This window comes from Malaclemys terrapin, chromosome 5, assembly GCF_027887155.1.
Source record: "Malaclemys terrapin pileata isolate rMalTer1 chromosome 5, rMalTer1.hap1, whole genome shotgun sequence".
Lineage (NCBI taxonomy): Eukaryota > Metazoa > Chordata > Testudines > Emydidae > Malaclemys > Malaclemys terrapin.
In genome coordinates, this window is record NC_071509.1 from 19,212,852 (window position 1) to 19,239,436 (window position 26,585).

The following is a 26,585-nucleotide window of genomic DNA, read 5'->3' on the forward strand; positions in this document are numbered from 1 at the left end:
ACCCTTAGGTTCTGCAGAAGCAGATGAAGAGAAAAATGCTTAGTGACTTGGGATGACAACTGCATTCTAAAATACTCAAAGCCCCTGGCAAAGCAGTTGGCTTGCCAAACATTTGTTTTAACAGTTTCCCTTCTTTTCTTAGGGCCCAAACCTGCTCCCATTAAAGTCAATTGGAGTTTTGCAGGATGAGAGCAGGGTTGGGCCCTGACTTTTCATTGACATTTGCTTCAGTCAGTCACGGTTGCCTGCTCTTTCACTAATTCCTCCTTCTCTTTTCCACAGCTCAGTGACAGAGTTAGAGCTTCTAGTTTCCTCCAGTTTCTAGTGAAATCTGAAAATCTAGGTTTAAAATAAAGGAGAAAGAACAGTTTTGTGATTACGCCACTGGACCAAGATTCAAGAGATCTGGTTCGATGCCTGCTTTTGTCACAGACTCCTTGTGCGACCATGAGCAAGTAATGTAATATCTCTGTGCCTCTGTTCCCCGTCTGCAAAATGAGGGTAGTAGTACTTGCAGGAGTGTTGAGAGAATACATTAATCAGCGTTCGTGAGATACTCAGATATTACAGATGAGAACCATATAAGTGCTAAAGGCTTGCATACACATGGAGTTATTCCTGATTAACTCCTATTCTGGAATAAGAATGTCCACACATCGAGTTAATCAGGAATAACTCCATATGTACACAAGCCCTCAGACAGGTAAAATAGGGGAGTCCTGGGCAGGATGGGAGGGAGGAAGCTTCAGTGATTACAATATATCCAGGACATTATTTTTTTTAAAAAGGAATGGGATGGGTTCTTACTACTGATTTTTATGTATCTTGGCTAATTATTAAACAACAATTGCATACTGGTAGTTATGTCTCAGGGAGGTGAAATGTCTGACTAGAAGAGATCAAACAAAAATATATGGACCTCTGATTTCTACATAGCCTAGCTATATGAAAATTAAATATTGTTTAAAATATACTTCTAAGACATAAAGATCTTGCCTGAGATCTGTAGTTTTCAGGGTCTATATTAGCTATTACAACTCAAGAAAGAGATCTTGGAGTTATCGTGGATCGTTCTCTGAAGATTTCTGCTCAACATGCAGCGGCAGGCAGTCAAAAAAGCTAATAGAACATTAGGAACAGGATACTCTTCAAGAATACCATGCCCATAGTCAGCAGCAAACGATTGCCATATGTACACAAAGATGCACATTGACAGGGCACATCATCCTGTGTGCATCTTATTACTGCAGCTTGCATAATGTGTGTTACCTGACACAGCAAAAAGATGCAGATTAACCTTCCTGTGTGGACAAGCCGTAAGGGGCTGTAAATTAAAAAGAATACTTCAGCTCTGTGTTTGCCTTTAGATTCTAGAACATAAGAATGGTCAGACCAATGGTCCATCTAACCCAGCATCCTGTCCTCTGACAGGGGCAAGTGCCAGATAATTCAGAGAGAATGAACAGAGCAGGGCAATTATCGAGTGCTCCACCCTATCATACAGTCCCAGTTTCTCGCAGTCAGAAGCTTAAGGACACCCAGAGCATGGGGTTGTGTCCCTGACCATCCTGGCTAACAGCCATTCATGGACCTATCCTCCATGAACTTATCTAACTCTTTTTTGAACCAGTAACAATTTTGGCCTTCACAACAATCCCTAGCCAAAGTTCTCCGGGTGGACTGGGCATTGTGTGAAGAAATACTTCCTTATGTTTGTTTTAAACCTGCTGCCTGTTAATTTTATTTGGTGACCTGTGGTTCTTGTGTTATGTGAAGGGGTAAATAACACTCCCTTACTCACTTTCTCCACACCATTCTTGATTCTACAGACCTCCATCATAGCTCCCCTTAGCCATCTCTTTTCCAACCTGAAAAAATCCCCGTCTTTTTAATCTCTTCTCATCTGGAAGTTGTTCCATCCCCTTAATCATTTTTGCCAATTCTAGTATATCTTTTTTGAGATAGGACACCCAGAACTGCACACAGTATTCAAGGTGTGGGCATACCATGGATTTATATAGTGACTTTACGATATTTTGTTTTATTATCTAGCCAGTTCCTAATGTTCTGCTGGCTTTTTAGACTGCTGCTGCACATTGACCAGAGTTTTTCACAGAGAACTATCCATGATGACTCCAAGATCTTTCTTGAGTGGTAACAGCTAACTTAGACCTCATCATTTTATATGTGTAGTTGGGATGATGTTTTCCAATGTCCATGACTTTGCATTAATCTACACTGAATTTCATCAATCATTTTGTGCTCAGGCACCCAGTTGTGAGATCCCTTTGTAACTCTTTGTAGTTAGCTTTGCACTTAACTACCTTTGAGTAATTTTGTATCGTCTGTAAACTTCTCCACCTCACTGTTTACCCCATTTTCCAGCTTATTTATAAGTATACTGAACAGCACTGGCCCCAGTACAGTTCCCTGGGTGACCATGCTATTTACCTCGCCCCACTGGGAAAACTGACCTTTTTATTCCTACCTTTGTTTCCTAGCTTTTCACCAGTTACTGATCTCATCAATACACTGACCAGCAGCTGTGCTGGTCTTGTTGGCTAGTAAATTCTCAGCAGCAGTATAAATATAGGGCGATTATAATTCAAGAGTTATGAAACCACAAACATGTCCTTTATTGCCGGGCATTATTCCTGTTGTTTGATCTCATGGCTGTTAACGGAAGAGCAGCTCCATTCGCAGGCACTTAAATTTAAAATCTCTCTGGGTCCAACCCCACACCACGGTTTGTAGCCAGCGCCTGGTGGTGCTCCAGCCTCTTGCAGGAAAACCCAGCGGGAACTGGCGGCCTGGGGAGAAGGCAGCTCATTCCAGCAGCCCAGGTCCAGTGGGAGAGGCGGGCGGATTGCTCCTTTCTTCTCCGCCCGCATTAATGAAGCTGGAAAGCGCCGTCGCCAGCCCACTCCCCACGCTCCTCCTCGCCCTCAGCGGCGAGCCGCGCTGCGCGCAAGCCGGTGCCTAAGCCGCTACCTGCACTGAAGCTGCAAGGCGCATGCTTCAAGAGGAGGGAAGGAGGAGGGAGCTGGAGGAGTGGGGGGAGACCAGCGATGCTGTCCCGGCCGGTTTAAACCGGGATAGACTGAGCTGTTGGGCGCTGCGGAGACTAAAGTTCTCCTCCTCCTGCGGGTCCGCTCCCCTCCTCCAGCCACTCCCCCTCCCCAGCTCCTTGTGGGTTGCAGGAGTTGGCGAGTCCGCCTGTTTGAATGGCTTTGCCGAGCCCTAGTTCTCCAGGATGCCCCGAGGGGAGGCTCAGGCCAATGCACACCCCAAGTAACGTGCGGCAGGGTTGTCCCGGGCAGGGAGACCCTCACCCTGTGTGTAGCCGCCAGCGGAGCAAAACGCGCTGCCCTGGCAGTCCGAGGCGCGAGAGCGCATCATTGTGGGAGTGGGGCGCCGGAGCCTGCTGGCGGAGTGCGCCCCCTCTGCTGGCTACCGCGGGGGCCGGGGCACGGTACTCACCTTCATTGACGCCAGGCTGAACACAATGTGCAGCGCCGTAGCACAAGGCACGGGATTCCAGCTGGGGGAAAAGTTCAGCGCGACCCAAGCGTGTGTGGGGGGTTGTTTGATGACAACTGAAAACGTTTCTTTTAGTTGTTTTCGGGGGGGCGAGGGGGAGAACTCGCGCGAGCAAAGCAATCCCCTAATGTTTGCTGCACCAAAATCACTTTGAATATTGTTCACGTGGATTCGAGATCGCTGTTTGCTTAGGTGGAGCTGAGCGGTGTATTTTTAGAAATAGGGGCTGGGGGTGGAGAGTGCTGCTTTTATGTGCACGAAGGGAGGAAAGAAAGAGTTAAGCCCCGGAAACTATCCGCAGTGGTGAGTGACTCGCTCTCCCACTCCAGAAAAGCGAACTCCCCTCCGCCTTCCCCAGCTGAATATGGTCTCCAGCAGGAATAGAGCCAGGTGTTACGTTTTTAAGAAGTAAGCAAATGCATTTAGAAACCAGAATGTTCCCTAACGAAAATTCAAAGTTGTCATCAGTTTGTCATCCCTATCGCTTTTTGATATAAGGCGTTGTTAAGACAATACATACACACCACACATCGTGTTTTATTAACGATACATACTTTGAGACATAAAATTCGAAATCACTACGATTAGGTGCCAAATCAACCTTAAGTTTTCCACTTACCTGAGACCATTAATGAGATTCCATGCTACAGAATAATGAATGTATAGGTATAGATCAGTGGATTTTTAGACAGATGTTCTAGATAACTGGCTATATATGCGCATGATACACAAGAATCTATATAAATACACCCATTTAAATGTATGCAGCATGTATATATATAGCTAGATTTTAGATAGTCACTATTTCTAGAACAATCTGTGCGTGTTTTTCCTACATAGATTTTACTGAAACAAACAGGAATTGGTAGTCTTTTAAGGAGCAGGTAGTTTTCAAGAAGAATTCTAGATTATCTAAATGCCAGACATGGTATGCTGCGAACTCTGCAACGTGTCAACCTGAACCTCAGTCAGAGAGCCCTTGCTAAACAAAGTCAGTCATATTTTTCCCTCTCCAAGGAGACAGGCCCACCTCTGACAGATCTGCGTCGTACCTGTATACCTCAGCGGGGCTTCGATAGTTACAAGGAGAAGAGGAAATGAAATGCATGCTGTAGTAATGAGCAATAAAACGCAAGGCAAAGGAGGTGTTTCTCCTCCCCACCCCTGGAGATCACATGGTGACCCTTGCCAGCCAATACAAAGGACGCTAGGACCCTGAGGGACCCCCTGATTCCGAATTGCACCGGCTCTGCTGCATTATAAATACTTCTCCAAAACACACTGGCCCTCCTTTCTCGCTTTCTACCCAGCTCCGTTTGTTTCGCACTCATAAAAGCTGCGCCTCACTTATTGCTTGGCGTGTTTTGTTTCTTATTTAAAGCCGGGCTCCTTTTTTGTTTCTCGGCCAGTTTGCATGCATTGTTCGTCTCCCAAAATGGTTTGTGAGACTAAGATTGTGGCGGAAGATCATGAATCCATTTCAGGATCCAAAAAAGATGCGATCATTGTGTCTTCCTCCCAGATGTGGCCCTCCTTATCCGGCTCACCTTCCTCCTCCCCAGCTTCTCTGAGTGGCGTGGAAGGGGATTTCAAGAAAGACAACGTTTATATACGAGAATTTCATCCTTCCGAGCAAGAGGTGGTGCGCCGTATATTTTATGAAGGAATCATGGAAAGGATTCCTAACACCGCATTTAGAGGGTTAAAACACCAGCCCCTCATTCAGTTGATCTATGGGATATTCGCTAGTAAGTATATTCACTTTTTTTTAGGGGCACACTTGTTCAGCAATTTTAATAAAAAGGAAGAGTGGTAATAAGATCTGTGTTGAAGGATGGAGAACCCATCCCTGCATCGATCCTATTAATATTTGGTGCAGAATTGCTGTCTCAGTGCTGCTGGTGCTGGAGGGAAAGAAAAGCCGCAGCCTCCGCATCCTATCCTGTCATGGTGCAAAAGTCAGGCCCGTTAAAAAGTCGCAATATTGCAAACAGCGGATCTGTACCTCGGGCGATTGCGAGGAGCAGGAATGAAGCGCTGGATCGTGAGCCACGCTTTGGAGATCACTGCAGAGCGGAGTGTGTGCAACGCCACTAAATGCATCCAGCCTGCAGGCAACGTGTGGGTAGGGCTCCCTGCTTGCATATGGGGTGCGCGTGGCTACTGGCTGGGGGTGGGGAGCGTTCTCTGGGGAGATAAGTTGGGGGCGGATGTTCTCTGCAGGCTCGAGAGGCTGCGTGGTCAAGGGGCTTCTCTCTGGAGGGAGAGGGGCGTGCGGCTGGCTCTGTATGTCTAGAAGAGGTATTAGTGGACTGGGTTTGGGGGCAGGGACTTGCGCGCTCTGCTTCTGCCTGTGTATGTGTGCGCGCAATGGGAGGGGAGAGTCCCTGCAGCTGGTTGGGGAAGGGGGTGCAGCCGGGGTGTGGTATTGTGTGCGTCTCTCTGCACTTGGGGGGAGAAGTGTGTGTATGGGGCGGTGCGGGGGCGGGGGCTCCTCTCTGCAGGCTTGTGGGGGTTTGCTGCCCGGGGCGGTGCACATGGCGCTTTCTCGGCGCAGCCTGGCAGGAGTGGGACTGGGAGCTGCTGCCGCCTGTGCGGGAGGAGGCGGTGGGGCCCTGCCCGCAGCAGCCAGACCCGCATTTCCAGTTATTCCAGGCCGGGATGCTGCTCTCTGTTGGGGAGGGGGAGAGGTGAAGCGATGAATGGAAGCCGCGCCGCCGCCCGTACCTTTCCCCGCTCTCTCTAGACACCTGGGCGGGGCAGCGGCTGCAGCCGGGTTCCAGCGTTACCTAGAGACCGCCGGGCTCGGGCTCGGGCTCGAAACGCGTTCGAGCGGCTGCAGCTGCTGGGGAACGTTTGACCCGGGCGGTCTCGCGCCACCTCCTGGCTGCAGAGACTGCTGCTGGGGTCGCCCTCCTGCATGCAGCCGCGCGGGGCCCTGACCTCAGCAGGGTCTAGGGGCGAGACGTTGTTTGTAACCAGCGCGTATTGCAAAGAGCTGCGGGTTTAATAATATTAATTCAAAGCTGCGTGCCTTATTAGTTTATTAAACATTGCATCTTCTGGTTTGATGCAAGTTACAAAGCTTCATAAAACGTAGACTAAGGCGGGATCCCTGCCTTGGCCAGCTGACAACCGAGAGGAAACTAGATTGTTGGTGCTTGATGGGGTTTAAAATGAAAAAAAATACCTCTGTAAGATAATGTCAGCTGCTATCAATGCAAAAGCTCCCCCAAAGAAAACGCCACGTGGACCCTTTTTTCTCACGCCCTTGCCCTTTGCATGCGGCAGGACAGCTGGGTCCTTCACCTTTTGGGCCAGGGAGAGAGAAGGGAATGATAAAGAAAGTAAAGTAACTTTTTGTAATTATTGGTAAGATACTAAATGCACCTGAGAACAATGAAGTCTATGCCCGCCTCTCTCTGTGCCAATGAGATCTAAAGACATCCTTGCTTAAGATTCACAGCTTAAAGTGATAAGTAATGATGGGGCAAGCAGCCATCTCAGTGCTGTCTGCTATATTATTTTCAGTGTCCTGCATTACGTTGCTTCCTGATACTGAAGCAGACTAGTGTAAGGTTTTGGGATGGCTGGCCCTTAGGGACCTTCTGGAAAACCAGTGACCAAAATAATTAATTAATAAGCACGCAGCTACTGGGTGGTGCAAAATATCTTCCTTAGTCACAGTTGTGCTTTGTCCCCTGTAGTGCTGTGCCAATGAAAAGCCACATGTGGGCATCTTGGTTTTAGTGCTTTGATTTCTCTGCAGGAATTGGTGATGCAGTCAAATCTTGTCTGAGCAGCAATCACAGACATATCTTAATAGAGAGAGACATCTGTCTTTTGATATTTGTGTGAGACAATAATATTTGCAGGATTTTTCAACTGTGGCAAGTTGGATGGGAGTTTTTACAGAAACACATTGCAAAATCCTTCATCAAATGTGATATAATTATTATAGTTGAATTTTTTTAAAGTAAGTTGTGAAGTGGGAGTGTTAAATAAAACTTTTTACAGGCTGTTCTTAAATGAAAAATGTGCTATTAATCTAAAATATGTTGTGAAAATGTAAATTGATTAGCTTTTGTTTATATTGTACAAATGTATGTTATGTCTGTGATTTTTTTTTTTTAAACGGGTTTGTATTCCGAAATCAACACTAAATTCTCTTTTCTGACAGGTATCGTTTATTTCTCTTCCTTATCTCCATAGTAATATGCTTTGTTGTGACCAAGTCCTTGCTGCTGACCTGCTGTTTGCCCATCTTTCTGATGGGCATGAGGTACTACTTCAGTAGAAAAGTTATCCTCAGCTATCTCGAGTGCGCGCTGCATACGGACATGTCTGATATTGAGAATTATTACATGAAACCACCAGGTGAGTATTAATTCCATGGAGGGAACATTCACCAAATCCTGCTCATGGAAAAATGGCCATTTAATAGCTTTTCTCATGTCAACAGCACTGGGAAATCTTATAAATGGCCAGAATGCAACCTGCTGGCTGCACAAAATATGAGGAACCACCCTAATCTTTAATATAGATATACAGCCCAGGGAGACTACAGGTTCCAGAATGCAGTGCTCTCTCAATTTCAGCATTCTAGTATAGTAGCTGAGATCATGGGGAAGCACTGCATGCTGGACCTATAGTTTCCTTGGGATACAGTATTAAAGGTGGTTGCGCCAATCTGTTCTATTTAATGCGAATTATATCCATTGGACTCTATAAGTTGCCCATGCATCCTACAACTGACGGCATCCAGCACGGGGTGGGAGAGGGAGATGGAAGGAATTTTAGCAAAACTGCTTAGAAGAACCCACATGCATACCACCACTTCAGACTTGGGAGTCATACGTTTTAGTTAGTCTGTATATTTACATGTGTCATTCAAGAAGAACTCCCCATAAACAAGTGTTTTGGAAGAGGTGTGAAGCAGGTAAGTAAAGAGATGCTGTCTATCTGCACATGTGACATACATTTATATATTCATAACATGTATATGTGTGTGTTATATAATTCTTTTTGTTATGTAAATATGTTGTTAAGGTCTCAATTCTCATTAATAGAAGGTGGATTGTCACAGGAATCTGTCAAAGAAACCGAGGAAAGGGAAAACCTTGTATTTAAATTATATATTTTTTTGTTTTCATTTATGATCGGCACCAATATATAGGGATATTTGAGTCCCCTTGATCGCTAATATGGGTGATTAATATTTGAGGCTACAAATATTTCATTAATGACTGGTTAGGAGTGCAAAGCTAATGGCCAGTAACTTTCTGAAGCCAGGTTGTTCTCGCTACTGTAGACTTTTTTTAATGTGTTTTCATTTCCCCCCTGCAACATAGCTATTCTGCAAGTGCAAGATTCTCTACTGGCCATTTCTAGAGGATTAACATATTATAGTACAACAATCAAGTACATGTTTTCTCTTCATTTCCAACATTCAGTATTTTTAAAAATGGTTCATTCTGTAATAAAAATATTAATACGCCTTTGAACAATTTCTTTCAGATCTTGTTTCTCATCTAAATACATTAAGTGGTTCTCACTAATATTATGTCTGATTCTACAGTGTCTAATTTAAATTGGGAAGAACTGTGTTTTATAGCAATTGACTGATTTGGGACGGATGTATAGTGTGCATGTAATTAAAATGTCAAACTTCATTAAAGGAGGTGCAACCTTAAAAATAAGGGTTCAAACTGAAAAATGTTTAACCTCTGCAGTGGTTATTAATGAAAGAAAGTAGTGTGGGATCTTGTGCAGCTTTTGTGAAAAGTGATCTGGAATTCTTGACAAAGGGTATAATCTGAATTTGAAAAGTGTTTTTAGACATGCATCTTTCATTAACCCTTGTGAGTTGTATGGCTAACGCTGAAGTTATGAATCTCAATGAATATATTTACAAAATTAGCATGTATAGAAAATGAAGATAGAAAATGTACTCCGATGAAGAGTGAGAAACGTCAGTAGTATTTGCTTTACATTAGTACGGAGAACAAGTGATCAGGGCAATCACATTCTCACTATGAATGAGACACAACTGATTTTTACAGCATTACACTCTGCCTTCATTTACTGACATCATGGGTCATTCAATTTTGGAATAAACTCATGGACTTCCCTCTTGGTTTAATCTGTCAGAATTTAAACATGGGTAGGCAGGGTTCAAATGTGCCTTGAATGGCCGGCTTACGCCAGATTTATGGTATCGGTACTGCTTATTAAAGGGTTGCTCATGTCAGAAATGTTGAACAAGTTGGCACAATTCATAGCCGCTGCTGAGGAGAGCTTCAGGGCTAGAACAGGATTGAAACTTCAGGTCAGGACTGAGGGAGGCTTAGTGGTGAAGCCATTAGGTGCAAGCTTTATTATACTGTGTGAGGAAGCTTCCAATGCACCTACCTATTTAATGTGGAACCCTATCTAATGCTAACTGGCCTTGGTTTCATGAGCATCAAATTCACCCTTCCCTCTTGTTCCCAAAACATATACAGCTTTCAGTTTCACACTCCTTCCCTTTGATTTAAGATATCAAGAGGAACTGTCCCTTTTCCAGTGCTGCCATGAATCTGGTAGGCTTTTGAGATTTTAATGTTTGCTTACATCCTGGAGGTAGCTTGGAGTGTGGATGAGTAGTCAGTTGTATGTCAAGCCAATTCTATTCTATCAGTTTGTGCAACATGCAGACATTGTGATGATATACAAATTCCAATCACAAGTATTTTATTCCTCATAATCTGCTGTTCGGACACAAGCCACAAATTATTACAGTGCTCTCAAATGAAAAGTGCTGGCTTCCTATTACAATTTGTACGGTACTGACAGCAACTACATACATAATTTGCTAACCCCCTTTCTGAAACCAAGGTGTGAGTGAACTCCCATAAGTTTCACAAGCTCACCAGAGTCTTCTGTGTTCTCCATTATTTTGCTTAAAACTGGATTTAAATCCCTTTATTTTTCCATGAAAATATTCCTATATCATCACCAGACTTGCAAACCTTTCTCTGCATGTATGGAGGGAATACGTGCTGTCCTCAGGACTGAGTGAAAAAACACAAATACTAGGGAATCATAATATTTGAATGGAACATAAACATCAAGACAGATAAACGTTAAGGCTGGGATTTTCAAATACTTGGTCCCCAACTCCCATTAAATTCAATGAGTTAGGTGCCTAACTCCTTTAGGCTCCTTGGATAATCACTTTGTAAGTGCTTGCTATTTTTGAATTTGAACGTGGAGGATATGGGGACAATGCTTGTTTCATACAACGGTACATCAGAAAAAGGACAGATGGCCAGTCTTGAAACTTGCTAGAACCATAATGTCTGATCATGCTGTCATTGAAGAAGTTTTGCTATTAACTTCGATGGGATCAGGATTATTTATTTGTAGTGCACTAGCACGTGGAGGCCCTAATGAGGAGCAGAGCCCTGTTGTACAGTGAGATGTACAGACGTGGTATATATGACAGTTATATGCCAGATATAGCAATAGCCCCCAGTGAACAGATATGACAAAACGCTGTTTAAAAATGACCCAAAAGATCTGATGTATAGAGGACTCAGTAGGCAGTATATGGGTCACTTTTACAGACACTAACCAGAAAGGCAACAAGGAGTCTGGTGGCACCTTCAAGACTAACAGATTTATTTGGGCATAAGCTTTTGTGGGTAAAAAACCTACTTCTTCAGATGCATGGAGAAACCAGAAAGGATACAGCTTCCAATGGGCGTTGGGTTCCTAACTCCCTTAGGCTGTTTTGAAATCCCAGCCAGAGTAATTACTAAAGGAAGCTTTGAAAGGAATTGCCTCTGTTGCTATTTCATGACCTTTGGTATAGATGCATTACTTACTTACTCACCAGGCTTGCCAATGTTCAGCAATTCTTTGCATTATTGGCATGTTGGGTTATTTTTTCTTTCCACGTGTTTTGTAGAGAAGCTGTTTCTCTCTAATCCACTGGTCCCAAATGTATTTTAGTTATTGCTTGTTTTTAAATTTTCTCTAGTGATCAGATACTTGGAGATGGGTTTGGTATATACAGATAAATACATAATGCTGATCGGAGTGTTGCAGAAGTAGATTTAACAAAACTCTATTTTTCAGTTTTCTCTCCTACTTGCCCCATTATTTAGGACCTGATCCAGCAAAGCACTTATGCACACACTTAACTGTAAGCACACGAGTACTGCAACTGACTTTAATAGGATTCTTATATGGTTAGTACTCTCCTGGGTTGGGGATTTAGTGCATAAGAGCAGATTGTTAAAACACCTTGATGCTGTAAATAATCTTGTCTCTCTAATTTAAAAAATGTGAAAAGAATAACCTTTCATGTTTGAAATGGTAGCATTGTCATTCTCTTCTCAGAAAGAGTAGTGGGGAAAACATTACAGATGACAGAGCATCATTGTTAATTGTGAGTGACCTGGGTTTTAGTGTAAAGAAATGAATCTTTATTACCTGTCAGGGAAATTGATGAGCTGAATTTTGGAAAGTGACTAGCCTTACCTTTAATGATAGATTCATTTGTCTGTCTTTAGAAAATTTCTGAGTCTAATGTTGTCGTATGTGGGCTCTATGATGTAATTAAGTTTTTAAATCCGTAGTTGCAACAGTGAGAAGTTAATTTGAAATTGAACCCTGCCTTTAGTAGTTCTTAACATAAATGAGTTGTGCACAGCTGGGTTTTTGTGTACAGTACTTTTGTGGTATGACAGTTTTGTTGCCTAATCAATTTCACAGTGTCTCCTTAAGTTTTAACTGTACCATTCTTTCACAGTTTTGTTTTGTATATTTTTGCAGTGGCTCAGAATTCTTCAAAGATTGGGATCTTGACTGGAAAACCAATGGAAAATTAAATAGTTGCCACTAAAAAGGATGATCACTTTTAATCCAAGTAGATCTAGCCTTTCTAGCATTTGAATTTTGGTTAAATGTGTTAAAATCTGACATTAGCCTGGCTACTTAGGATTTTTCTGTATTCTGAGTTGCTGCAACTTATAAACTGATGCAAAAGAATATGAACACACTCCTATTTCAGTTTAAGTTGACCAGGAATAGGTTTAATCTAAAGTGAAGTAAGCTACTCTTAGATTGAAATGACAGGCGTTTATACTGGTTTATCTAAACCATTTGAACTGAATTTATTTAACTAAATTGGTGCAGGCTTTCAGAGTTACCAGCTATGTCAGTGGGCTAGATTGTGATCTTGTCTTACATGCTCAGGCAGGAGAGTAAGGGGACATAAGACCCCGCCCTCCTGAATCCAGGTCTGGTGCTGAGCACAGCCCCCACATTCCCCGTTCCCTCCACCCTTTTTCCCTACAAGGAAATGGGCAGAGCATGTACCGCTGTCCTAAATGCACCAGTGGGCAGAGTTAGGCTGGCACAAGGGGGAATGTAAGATGCACCCTGTATGCAAGAAAAAGGAGCAAGGGAGAAGTGGTGACTCAAGTACAATTTCTTCCAGGGCTCTTCCTTGAGTGGCACAGCTAGACAGGGCAGAGACGCAGGCCCCATCCTACTTCAGTGAATTTGATAGAAGTTTTGCCAGTATTGTGAGTTTATTCTAGTCCTAGCTGAGATCAGAAATTTGTCCAGTGAGTTTATTTGTCAGTTAACTAAGTAGTGGGTCAGTTACATAGAGGAGTATTGGTAACTTATTTTATCTCGGAATTTTCTTTTTGGTGGCTTCTTGTCTAGCCAGAGATCAGAGAATTCTGTGCTTTATGCTGTTGTTCTTGGGCCTGCTTCCTCTCATTTTACAATGGGTTTATGCCACTGGAACACCATTTATCTCCTCACCAGTTTAGAGAGTTCAGAACCTGACCCCTTGATTTTAAACGAAGGGCCCCAGCCTGAAAAAATTTCATGGGCAGGTAGCCGTATTGCATACAGTAGAGTTGTGCTGGGTATGTCTACGCGGCAAAGAAAAACCCACAACTGGCCTGTGCCAGCTGACTTGGGTTGTGGGGCTGTTTTTAATACTGTATAGACTTATGGGTGTGGGCTGCAGCCTGGGCGTTCGGACCCTCCCACCCCACCGGGTCCTAGAGGATCCTAGAGGTTCTTTTATGTTGAGAAGTGAGATCCTTAAAACTATTTTGAAACCCTCACACAATTGCTTTATTAAAGAAGATGAAGGTAGTAACACCTGTAGTTAAAATTGCCTGATATTTTCCATTATAAGGCTCAGTTTTGCCCAATTTAAACTGTTTGGGCTGAAATTTTCCATGCTAGGTGGGTGTCTGCCTCAGGTTGATAGGATTTATTTATTTTTATTTTTATTTGAAAAAAATTTAACAAAAACAGGTCAGCTGTTTCCAAGAGCGAGATTAGAGAAAAATATGTTTTGCCATGTTAACAAATTGGTTGTAATATTCCCTCCTCTTCTCCCCTTTTCCCCCCTCCCACCCCGAGATTGTTGTATAACTTCATTGGTGTGTTAGATACAGAAACTCCAGGCTACCACAATTAAAGTGTTATCTCCTTTGAAGTGCCATATATATATTTTTTTAATTGCCCACCTGAGCTTGAAAAAAATAAAATCCCCAAAGTAAAGGTTGAAATGCTGCAAAGTTTGATGTCATCTGTTCATTTTGCCTAATTAGGGTGTTGGGTTTCTTCAAGAGCATGATTGCATATGTGCAAATGGGACAGAAATGCATTATCAAGCTGCATCCCTCAGCTTTGTCTGTCTGTTTTCCATTTTTGCTAAATGGTACATTTTGCAATATGCAATAACAAATTATTTTTGTGTTACTAGAAAACCTGGATTAAAATATAGCCCATAATTGTACACCCTGCTTATTTTCTTTTCTACTTTGTAACTGTATATATAAATATGAAAGAATATATTAAATAGGTACTTATCTAAATTAGTAATGGGATTGGTGGGTTGTGATTTTTTTTTTTTAATCCAGTAACAAGCCATGTGTTATAAGGTTTTTAATAGCCCCCATATATAAAAGTGCCATTAATTAAACTGTAATGCTGCAAGTTTCAACTGGAGTAAAGTAGACATCAGCAGTTACTCAGAGGTAATTATTTTTTCAAGACTTTCAAACAAAAGCAACTCAAGGACATTTTAGAAGTAAAATTACAGTAGCATCATTCATTTCTATTTGCTCTACATCTTAGTAGCTTTTAAAAACACTTTGATTTCTCATAAAATTTTCTGACTCCATTCTACTAGCCAGCTTCTCTTGTGTGTATTAATATATGTCCTAAGGGGCCGTGTGGAAATATAATACCCAGTTTGAAAGTGAAGCATTGGCATCCATGGATGCAACCAGTGGCTGGCTGGCTGATTAATGGCTTTTTTTTTTTTTTTTAATTTTTTTTTCCCCCCCCAGTTGCATGTTTGTCCTCTTCTCCCTCCTCTCATCCCCTTGCTTAGGATTAATCGTCAAAATGGGTGCCTAAAAGTTTGGTTCCTAGCCTAAGATTTTCAAAGATGGTCTTAAAATTAGGCGCTGTGCTTAGGTACCTAAATAAGTGGGAAAATTTTCAGAAGTGCTGACACCTTTTGAGACACAACTTTGGATTTAGGAGTCTGATTTTTAGTGCCTGTTTTAAAATCTGCACCCTTAAGAGCCAGATAGGCATCTCCGTGCTTTTGACAGTCCCAGTGGGTGCCTATCTGCATCTTTAGGCGCCTTAATACCTTTGAAAATCTGGCCCTACATCCTTATTTGGTACTTAAATAAAAGTTCTGATTTTCAAAAGTGCCAAAAACTATTTGTTCCCGTTGACTTCAATGAGAGGTAGTGCGTGGGTACTCAGTGTCATTTACATATAAGATGCCTATGTAGATTTAGGAACCTAAGTTTAGACACTTATTTTTTGAAAATTTTGGCTGTACTGTCCATGATTGTCTCTAACACAGGATTTCTTTTTGTATTGCAGTATTACTGAAGATTTTTTAACAATCACAACAAAGCTGTGTACTGCTACATCATCAGATATAATCCCAGACTACTGCAGGGCAGAGCAAAATAGCCAAACATTTTGTCAGTACCTGGTTCTGTAGCTAGTAGAGCACTGTAAAGCCTTTGGTTGTGCTTTCCCCTCCCGCCCCCCCCCCCTTTTTTTTTTTTAGACCTAAGGAATAAAGTGGAAAGTTCACCAGTGGTTCATAGCATAGTTTTAGTTTATTCTTGTAAGAAGCAAGGAATTACTCCAGAATCTTGTTCTGACAAGTGCTTAGTGAGATCATTCTTTAATCTTCTGATCTAAAACCAGCAAAAAGTCTCCCCCCGCCCCCCCCGCCCACATCTGTTATTCCTATTCAGTGCCAATCATGATACAACTTTTGATAATGGCAAAATGAAATCACTAAAAAGCTTCAGTTATGCTTTATTATAATAATTTATCATTTATAATACAGTTTATAATGCTCTAATATATGATACAGATATGAGTGGTAAGTGTTGTAGATGGTAATAAACATGTGATTCTTAGGCTTAGGGCATATCTATACTACAGGCACTGCAGTGGTACAGCTGCCACTGGGCCTCTGTAGTGTAGACTCTTCCTAGGGGTTTTCGTGTCAGGATAGGGAATCTGCATTGACCATTGACGTAGCTGCGTCTACACTGAGGGTAAGGTCGGTTTAACTATGGTGCTCTGAGGTGTGGATTTTTTACACCCCAAAGCGACATAGCTAGATTGATCTAAATTTTAAAGCGTAGACCAGGGCTATAAGGGTATGTCTAAACAGCAAAAGCTGTGTGCAGGCTAGCCTACTTGAGCTCCCTTGCATCCAGCTAGTTTGGGTAACAGTAGCACAACATGGGTTTCAGAACGTGCTAGCAAGCAGAGTACCTGTCCAGGATGTGTGCCAGGCATGTACTGCCTGTGCTGAAGACTGCGCTGCACTGTCTTCACTGCTGCTGTTACCTGCACTAGCTGGATTTGAGTTAGCTCGGGCAGGCTAGTCCGTGCATAGCCTTTGCTGTGTAGACATACTCTGGTGTTAGATGATCATAAGACAAGTTTATAAGCAGCCTGTTGACCTGTTGGACTCTCTCAATCAGTTGATTAACCATTTATTAAAACATCTGCTAATCATTTAATCTTTTTATAAGCAATTTTTCAATGTATCCTCAATATAAAATTTGACCAAAGTCTCTCTTAAGAATGGAAAGTGTAGAATTACATGGTAGGAAATGACAATTCTGACTTCTTACAGGTGTGAGAACTCCTACAACTTAACAGCAAGTTAGGGTTTGATATTTTTTTAAACCTAATTCTGCAAGTAGAAAAATATGAATTCTTAAAAATGGATCACAGAAAAGATTCGTTTGGCTTTGTGTATTTTAAAAAAAAATCAACTGAACAGGACTTTACTATTGGAAAATATGGATTAAAACACTATAGAATCATAGAATATCAGGGTTGGAAGGGACCTCAGGAGGTCATCTAGTCCAACCCCCTGCTCAAAACAGGAACAATCCCCAGACAGATTTTTGCCTCAGATCCCTCAAGGATTGAACTCTCAACCCTGGGTTTAGCAGGCCAATGGTCAAACCACTGAGCTATAAGAATTCTGGAAATATAAAGCAAACAACCAGCAGGTAGTTTTCTTTTCTTTTCTTTTCTTTTCTTTTCTTTTCTTTTCTTTTCTTTTCTTTTCTTTTAACGTGACTATGTGGCTTGTGTGAGATACCTAACTGTTATGAGTGGAAACGGAGTTTTCTCTCTCTGAGAGACAAAGAGAGATCCAGAATCACAAGTGGCAAGTATGGAAGCTTCTCCGGCTCTGTCCCATCAATGTACTTGAACCTGACTTGGTAGCCACCCCCATGGATGAGAGTACTTACCTTTCTGCATATGCAGTTGTAGGTCTCACTGCTAGTTGCGTTTTGTGATGGAACAGCTGTCCACCAGAAAGTGACCACCACCACATCTCTCATACAATAGAGATCTGAACAGCTGTTACGTAATTCAATAGTAGTGTTGAATGATTGGTGACTGGTTACTAAGTTTCTGGGTTATCTTCTACCTGTCCTTCTTTTTCTTCCCTCCCCATCCCCCAGTGCTTTCAGTGTATGATCAGCAAGTTACGTCCCACTAGTCAGCTAAAATAGACAGCATCTCTAATTTCTATAATTCTGTTAGGCTATCTTGTCCATCCCCATGTCATATTCTCCAGTGAATTTGGACTTGTTTTGAAGTTTTTGTAACCATGGAGGTTTCCCACATTTTGTTAGGGTGATGGTTCCACAGCCCAGGAAATTTCTCCCTGCTTCCCCTCTCTTTCTCTGCCCCCTCCTCCCCCGCCAAGGTCTTTCTTTCCTTGGAGTTTACAATGTTCAGATACTTGTGGATGCTTATCATAGTGCCTCTTCATTTATATGGAAAATGAGAACATACAGAGTTTTAATAAATATTTAAAAAAAACCCCAACAATACACTACCAAGAGGTCTAGAAGGGATATAAATCCTCATGTTTCAGAGCATAAAGCAGCCTCTTAACACATGGAGGGTAGGAGGACACTTTCCTTGGAGCCAGTTAAACTGCAGACAGCTAGGGTTTCTTGCCCCTTCCTCTAAAGTGCCCAGTGCTAGTCACTGTCAGATAGAGAAACTGAACTAGACGGACCACTGGTCCAATACAGCGTGACAGTCTATGAGAAGGATAAGTACAATCAGAACTATAGGAAGTAGTTCTATAGGACATGTAAAATAACCACTGAAATCAAGAGTGCAAAAGAGACATGTCTCATGGGATGGTTGTTGGTTTTAGGAGGTTTCCAGGTACTTACAAATCTTGCTTAGCTTACGAAATGTAGAAAAATCAGTCAATTGCAATATAGTTGTAGGCTATTGGTTATTTTGTTCTTTTCATTGATTCCCCCAGAGAACAAGATAACAGCATCAGAAACACTGCATAACACTACTAGTGGAACACTGGAGAAGACCTAGACTATATAGTCTTCCAAAATAAAATAAAGTAAATAATAAAATAGTCCTGAGCAGCTTTTGATACCATTGAGACAAAAACCAAATATAGAGCACCTGCCATTTCCAGGCACTAATCCGTCCAAGCACTCACCAGGCTTAAACAGGCTTAGCTAAAGAGTAAGCCATTGTGGCACTATCTGAGTTTATAAAGCTAGTGGTATAACAGTTTTCTAAAACTCTGTAAGGCTGAAAACCAGGGAATGTTAGTGATGTAAAAAAAGGGCGATTAACAGTGGTCAGGTGGAATTAAAAAGTCCAAACTGTTTAAAAGATGTATTCTTTAAAGTGTCATTTCAAACTTCTCCTGCCTCTGAAGTCAACTAGATTCACCTAATGGGTCTGGAAAAAATAATCTGGTTTTGTTTCAGAACCTGCAGGTGTTCCAAGGGTCACATCAAGCTGTGTCTTTCAGCATCTCAAAGGCCGTGGTTTTCATTCAGGAGAGAGGCTCTGAAAATGTTTATCCAAAAAGTTCACTTCTGGGCTGAGATGGAAGTAGGAGAAAGTTCAGATTAAAGGCCTGATTCAGCAAAGTGCTTAAGTACAAGCTCTAACTTCAGTCGCATGCTTAAATCCAGTTGTTGTCAGTGAGAGTCGAGCTCATGCTTTGTGCTTCTCTGACTAGAGATGGGATTACTTGTTTACTTTAGGGTAAGGCATTGCTGAATCAGGGCCAACATTTTGTGGAGGTTTTCCTCTTTTGTTCTTTTCATATTTTTGTGGCCATGTCTATACTACAGAGTTAAGTCGACTTCATGTAAATCGACATCAAGCCTCCGATTTAAGCAAGCGTGTCCACAGTAGGCTCATTGTGTCAGGGGAGTGCATCCTCGCTAGCAGGGTTTTCATTGATGCATGGAGCACTGCACTGTGGGTAGCTATCCCAAAGTGCACATAGCCAAGTGGAATTCTAGGTTGGGCTTGCAGTGCCTTATGGAACCAAAACATTGGCACAGGTGGTTATGAGAACATGGTGTTAGCTTCCCACGATGCACTTACCTCCACCCTCCTTCCTTGAAATCAACGGCAAACAAACCAAGCCTTTTTCGTGCCTTTTTTTGCAAATTAGGGTTACCCGCGCAGATGCCATAGCACGATAAGCATGGACCCTGCTCAGCTGTTGTGAGCATTACAAATACCTTGCGCCTTATCCTGCAGCATTTACACAGCCGATATAGGAGCTGCTGCATGGAACAATGTGATGCCATGCCAGGAGCCCTGCTGGAAGACCTAGAGCAGAGCAATTCGCAGTTGCTGGCGACAGTCGCACATCACCTTGACACGGTTGAATGCCATTTCTGGGTCTGGGAAACAAGCACTGACTGGTGGGAACGCATCGTTATGCAGTCACGGGATGATGAGCAGTGGCTGCAAAACTTTCGAATGCATAAGGATGCTTTCCAGGAACTGTGTGAAGAGCTTTCCCCAGCCCTGAAACGCAGCAATAGTAAAATGAGAGCTGTTCTTACAGTGGAGAAGCGAGTGGCGATAGCTCTGTGGAAGCTTGCAGTGCCAGACTGCTACCAGTCAGTGGGATATCAGTTTGGAGTGGGTAAATCTACCATGGGATCTGTTGTGATCCAAGTTTGCAGGGCCATCAACAGACTTCTGCTAAGAAGGGTAGTGACTCTGGGCAACGTGCAGAACATAGTGGATGGTTTTGCCGTGATGGGGTTCCCTAATTGCAGTGGGGTGATAGATGGAAAGCATATCCCTATCTTGGCACCAGATCACCTTGCCAAAGAGTACATAAACCGAAAGGGGCACTCCTTTCCCCTAGCAACCTGAATGGTGTTTGAGGCTAGATACCAGTGTAAAGCCCCCAAATAGTTTGTTACAGAAGCGACACTGGGTTGGGGACAGGGGGGAAGGGAGACAAACAGGAAGCCCCCCCCCCCCGCACCCCTCCCTTTTTAATGCTGCTTGCAATATATGGTGATCCCTTCCAACCACAACCATGGCATGTTTGGGAAAGCTTAGTTGTGTGACCCAGATTTCACCAAACAGGTGACAAATTACTTGTTGAATTGTTTGTGGTTTAAGGGCTAGTGTTCAAAACTTCCCGTTTCCCCTAGGTGACCCTATGTGATATCACTCTCCTGAGGGTAACAGAGGCGGCAAGGGAGCAGATGTTGCAAGCGTCTGGATACAGACCTGGTCCTTATGCTGCGATGCCTTGTGCTGCATTGATGCCAGCAGAGTTAATACTGGAATGGCGCAGGAAAGTGTCCTACCGTGATGGATGAAATAAGGCAGCTCTTCCCAAAAACCTTCTGCAAAGGATTGCAGGGTACCTCCATGAAAGCGTCCTAGAGATCTCCATGGAGGATCCCCCATGCACATGAACAGTCTTTTTCGGAGAGCACCATCTGGGTAGCTGGAGTGGCCTCTACTACACCTATTTTTTTTGTTTAGATTAAACAAATAAATAATAGTATGTAACCCCTACAGTTTGATTGGAAATGTGTACTCACCAGAGGCACCTTCCCCGGCATCACGCTACGCTGCCAACTGGTCCTGCCAAGGGATGGGCTCCAGGGTTAAAAACCGTTCTTGGCGGTCGGGGAGAATGGATCCTCCGCTTGCCTGCCTCACGTTCTCCTCCTCTTCCTTGTCAACAATGTCCTCATTGTTACTCGAGGTTGCCCAGGGCTCCTGGGAGGTATCCACAGAGCATTTTGGGGTAATGGTGGGGTCGCCGCCAAGAATCGCATGCAGCTCCTCATAAAAGCAGCATTTCTGTGGAGCAGAACCAGAACAACTGTTCGCCTCCCTTGTCTTCTGGTACACTTGCCAAAGCTCCTTTTCTTTCATGTGGCACTGCTGCGGGTCCCTGATGTATCCCTTCTCCCCCATACCCTGTGTGATCTTGGCATAGATGTCCGTGTTTCTTGTGCTGGATCGGAGCTCTGTCTACACAGACTTCTCCCCACACAGCAATCAGATCGACCACCTCCTGTATACTCCACGCTGCAGCGCGTTTGTGGCCTTGAGTCTCCATGATCAGCTGTGCTGGCGAGCTCCCCACGCTGATCAAACAGGAAATGAAAATTCAAAAGTTCCTGGGGCTTTAACAGGGGAGCAGCTGCTTCCTGTGTACCTGGCTGATGGGCAGTGGAGTTGAAAGCGCTCTCCAGAGCAGTCACAGTGGAGCACTGTGGGACACCTCCTGGAGGCTAATTCATTCAAATTGCACAATGTGGTGTTTACACTATCCGTATGTCAACCCATGGATGTTGAATCAAGCGCTACACCTCTCACGGAGGTGGAGTACAGAAGACGACTTTACAGGCCGCTTAGGTAGGTGGAAGGGACAAGGTAGTGTAGACACATACATTATTAGATTAACTTAACACGGCTTATGTCGACCTAAGTTTGTAGTGTAGACCAGGCCTGTAAGTGACAGATGGGGGTTTGTATAGAAATCTTGTCTCAACATTGCCATACAGCATTTTTAATGCAATGCTGGAATAAACATAACTTCATGGGACTGCTTTGGATTCTTATCGGTGCCCCTGCAATGAGTTTATTATCTCCTACGGGAGAACCCAGGTCCTGGCACACAAGGAGAGACAGTTGGTCCAACTAATTCAGTATCCTATCTTTGACAGTGACTGAGAGTGAATGTTCATTCTACCATGTCTAAGCATGAGACACCGTAATGTCTAAGCCTAATGTTTTAGAGGAAGGTAAAACTCCCTCATAGTGCATGGGACTGGGGACTTCTTCCTGATCCTAAATGCAGTTAAGTTTATGCTCTGATTCATTAAGATAGTTATTTCTCATAAACCTAGCTAGTGCAACAGCAGATGTTAATCTCATTCATGAGTCTGATCCTCTTTCAACTCTTACTCAGCTGCCAGCCTCAAATATCCCAGGGAAGGGCATTCCACGGATAGATTATACTCTGCATAAAAAAGTGTTTCCTTTCAGTAGCCCTAAAGTTGCTGCCTCTAATTGCATTCTGTGTTCCCCTCACTCACATAATTAGGTATAGTGGGGAGGTGTGGAGACACTGAGGATTTATACCACATTGACTTGTTTTACATACCTCTCTCAAGTCCTCACATCTCTTGATTGATCTCTAATCTGAAGCTACAGCTAATGGAATCCTGTCAACGTGTAACTTGATTGTAATGTTAATATAGCAACATTTACAAAGTTGTGAATAATTGGACTAGATTTATAGGGTGACCTTTTGATCATAATGGTGTGGTCTGAGCATATAACAAAAGGGTTGGTCTCACTTTTGATCAGGGATTTCCATGTGCAATTGTTATTAGGGCTGTCAAGCGATTAATCGCGTGGTTAGGTTTTTTTTTTTTTTTTTTTTTTTTAAATCGCACTGTTAAACAATAATAGAATACCACTGAAATATTTTGGATGTTTTCTACATTTTCAAATATATTGATTTCAGTTATAACACAGAACACACAAGAGTACAGTGCTCACTTTACATTTATTTTTTATTACAAATATTTGTGCTTTAAAAAACGAGATATTTTTCAATTCACCTCATACAAGAACTATAATGCAATCTCTTTATCATGAAAGTTGAACTTACAAATGTAGAATTATGTACAAAAAAAAACTGCATTCAAAAATAAAACCATGTAATACTTTAGATCCTATAAGTTCACTCAGTCCTACTTCTTGTTCAGCCAGTCACTTAGACAAACAAGTTTGTTTATATTTGCAGAAGATAATGCTGCCCACATCTTGTTTACAGTAGTCACCTGAAAGTGAGAATAGGTGTTCGCATGGCATGGTTGTAGTTGGCGTTGCAAGATATTTATGTGCAAGATATGCTAAAGATTCACGTCCCTTCATGCTTCAACCACCATTCAGAGGACATGCGTCCATGCTGATGATTGGATAGTTATCAAGCAGAACCCAAGCAGTGCGGATCAATGCATGTTCCCTTTCATCCTCTGAGTCAGATGCCACCAACAGAAGGTTGATTTTCTTTTTTGGTGGTTCAGGTTCTGTAGTTTCTGCATTGGAGTGTTGCTCTTTTAAGACTTCTGGAAGCATGCTCCACACCTCATCCCTCTCAGATTTTGGAAGGCACTTCAGATTCTTAAACCTTAGATCGAGAAGCTATCTTTAGAAATCTCACATTGGTACCTTCTTTGCATTTTGTCAAATCTGCAGTGAAGTGTTCTTAAAATAAACAACATGTGTTGGGTCATCATCTGAGACTGCTATAACATGAAATATATGGCAGAATGCGGGTAAAACAGACATACTATTCTCCCCCAAGGAGTTCAGTCAAAATTTAATTAAAACACTTTTTTTAATGAGTGTCATCAGTATGGAAGCATGTCCTCTGGAATGTTGGCTGAAGCATGAAGGGGCATATGAATGTTTAGCATATCTGGCACGTAAATACTTTGCAATGATGGTTACAAAAGTGCCATGCGAATGCCTGTTCTCACTTTCAGGTGACATTGTAAATAAGATGGATCTCCCGTAAATGTAAACAAACTTGTTTTTGTAGATACAGACTAACACGGCTACCCCCGGATACTTGTTTGTCTGAGCGATTGGCTGAAGAAATAGAACTGAGTGGACTTTGTAGGCTCTAAAATTTTACATTGATTTGTTTTTGAGTGCAGTTATGTAACAAAAAAAAATCTACATTTGTAAGTTGCACTTTCACGATAAAGAGATTGCATTATGGCACTTGTATGAGTTCAGTTGAAAAATACTAGTTCTCTTATTTATCATGTTTACAGTGTAAATATTTGTAATAAAAATAACATAAGCACTGTATACTTTGATTTCAATTACAACACAGAATACAATATATTTGAAAATGTAGAAAAAGATCCAAAAATATTTAATTTCAATTGGTATTCTGTTGTTTAACAGTGTGATTAAAACTGTGATTAATCCATTAAGTTTTTGAGATAATCACGGGAGTTAACTGCCATTAATCAACAACCCTAATTTTTACTTAATGTTAATGCATCATACAGAGCAGATCTGTAGCCTGTGACCAGCCTGAGAGAGGTTCATGTATTTATGGATGCAGAATTCTCTCCTGAATGACAGCACGCTTAAATAAATGAGTTAGTTTCATCCCTGGTGTAAGAGGGGTCAGTGGAGTTACAGCTGGGATGAATTCAGCGTGATCTGCCCAAAGAAGAGTGGCACATCATTCTCAAAAACAGCCAGTAGTAATATGTATACAGGCCTGATTCACTTTTGCATTACTCCAGATTTACAATGGGTGTAACTCCATTGGTTTCATGGGAGTTAGATTGGAGTATTGCAGGGATAAATTGGGCCTATGCTTTCCAGAGAAACTGCTCAATGGGTTCTTTACTTTTTGTGGCGCTATTTCAGATAGGCAGAGAGAGAAGATACTTGGGAGTGCAGGAAGCTTTGTGTTCATGAGTCACATAATTCACCAACGACAGAACAAGGTGAAGCCTTGAGTGATTTGCTGCATTGTTAAATCATACCACTGTTGTAATGCTCCTATCAGCAAGTTGTTGAATAAATGGGCTAAATTCAGCCCTACCATAAGCAGATGCAATTCCACCAAAATAATCTTACACCATAGATGGAATTGGCTGTATGGGGTAGGTATGAATATAAAAATCCCCAAGGGACTCTGTTTACAATGGATCCAGGAAAGCAGGCAGACTGCAGTCAAGAAGGTGTTAGATTACAGCATGGAGTGAGAGAGAACCAAGGAAGGATGCTACAGTTGAATTGAATTCATAGGGTGTTTTCATCTTTAATGGAAGAGACCTTGGTTTATTCTCCATGAGAGACTAGTGTTACTATTTCCTGCAATGTTGCTGGGCTTATTAATGGACATTAGTGGCCTGATTTTCAGAAGTGCTGAGCACTCCCAGGTACCACTGAAGTCAACAGGAACTGCAGGTGCTCAACACCTTTAAAAGTCAGGCCAGAAGAAAGAATTGTACTGACATGCTCAGGGCTTGTTGGCAGCATTGCCTTATGCTATCCATCTTATTGATCATCATGATAACTTAGCACCATGTGCTGTTACCAAGAATTGCAGCCTCATCTTGGTAGGTTGTTCCACCGGGAAGCACCTCTAACGTACGAAGCTGTGTATTGAGCTGAATGCTTCCTTGTCCGCTCCATTGTTCTGGAAGAGTATTTGTGCACTGGTGGGTTGAGACTGGAGAGTCACTGATGTAGGCAGTGTTCAAGTATTTGAGGCCCTTAAAGTCCAGGGCCTTGAAAAGCACAGGGAGCAAATTGGGAGCCATTGGAAGGTGCAGTGGATTGTCTTGCTCAGGAGGTGGGCAAAATTGCATAAACTGGGGTTTCTGCAGTGCTTCTACCTCCCAGATGCAGAGGTGACTAGCATGGCACATTCTGGCTAGCTCCTCCACCCCAAAGGGGAAAAGCATGTTTTCCTTGCAAGTTGTATGCAGAATACTGCAGTTCTCATCACTGTTCCTACCTGGGTGACCAGGATTAGTAATGAGCCTGATTAGCCTCAAGACCATGTAGTACTTTTGTGTACAGAAGTTGGATGCTTCAAAGGAGGGAGGGGCTATTGTCTTGGTTAGCTCATCAAAGTGCTTTCCCCTTTCCGACAGCATCATTTCAGTCTTTCCAGGGCTTACTTTGAGCCATCTACTCTTTATCCACGTGTTCTTGTGATAATGTCTCTGTGTCTGCAGAGGTGGAGATATGGAGCTGGGTCTAAATAGTAGCCAATGAAGCCTGTAGCCCTGTCTGTGTCTCCAAAGGAGGTTCATATCGATATTGAAGCAGAGGTGGGACAGTACTGATCTGTGCAATAACCACACAAATGAGGGCCCTCAAGAATGAGAAGCAGCTGTCCATAGCATCTCTTGGGGATGTGTCTGAGAGGAATGCAGCAAAGCATCATAATGCTGCACTTTCTACGGTATATTGTGGCAGACTCCATATTTTGATATGCAATGTTGCACATATTGGTATAACTCCATTTTATGAAATGTGTGATCTGAGTGTTTGGGTATGGTTGATCTTTAACTGTCAGCCTATTTAATACTTGCTTGTATTCCAGGGAGGGTGTATGTATG

General features: G+C 42.5%; 1 protein-coding gene across 1 annotated transcript in view; it reads left to right on the forward strand.

The window, feature by feature from the left end:
• Positions 1-4,793: 4,793 nt before the first annotated feature.
• Positions 4,794-26,585, forward strand: part of NAT8L (N-acetyltransferase 8 like) — a 47,876-nt gene continuing 26,084 nt past the window's right edge. The window contains exons 1-2 of the mRNA XM_054029692.1: positions 4,794-5,288; positions 7,753-7,917. Of these exons, the coding sequence (XP_053885667.1) occupies positions 4,955-5,288; positions 7,753-7,917 (499 nt within the window). The 5' untranslated portion in view covers positions 4,794-4,954. The remainder of the gene's footprint in view (positions 5,289-7,752; positions 7,918-26,585) is intronic.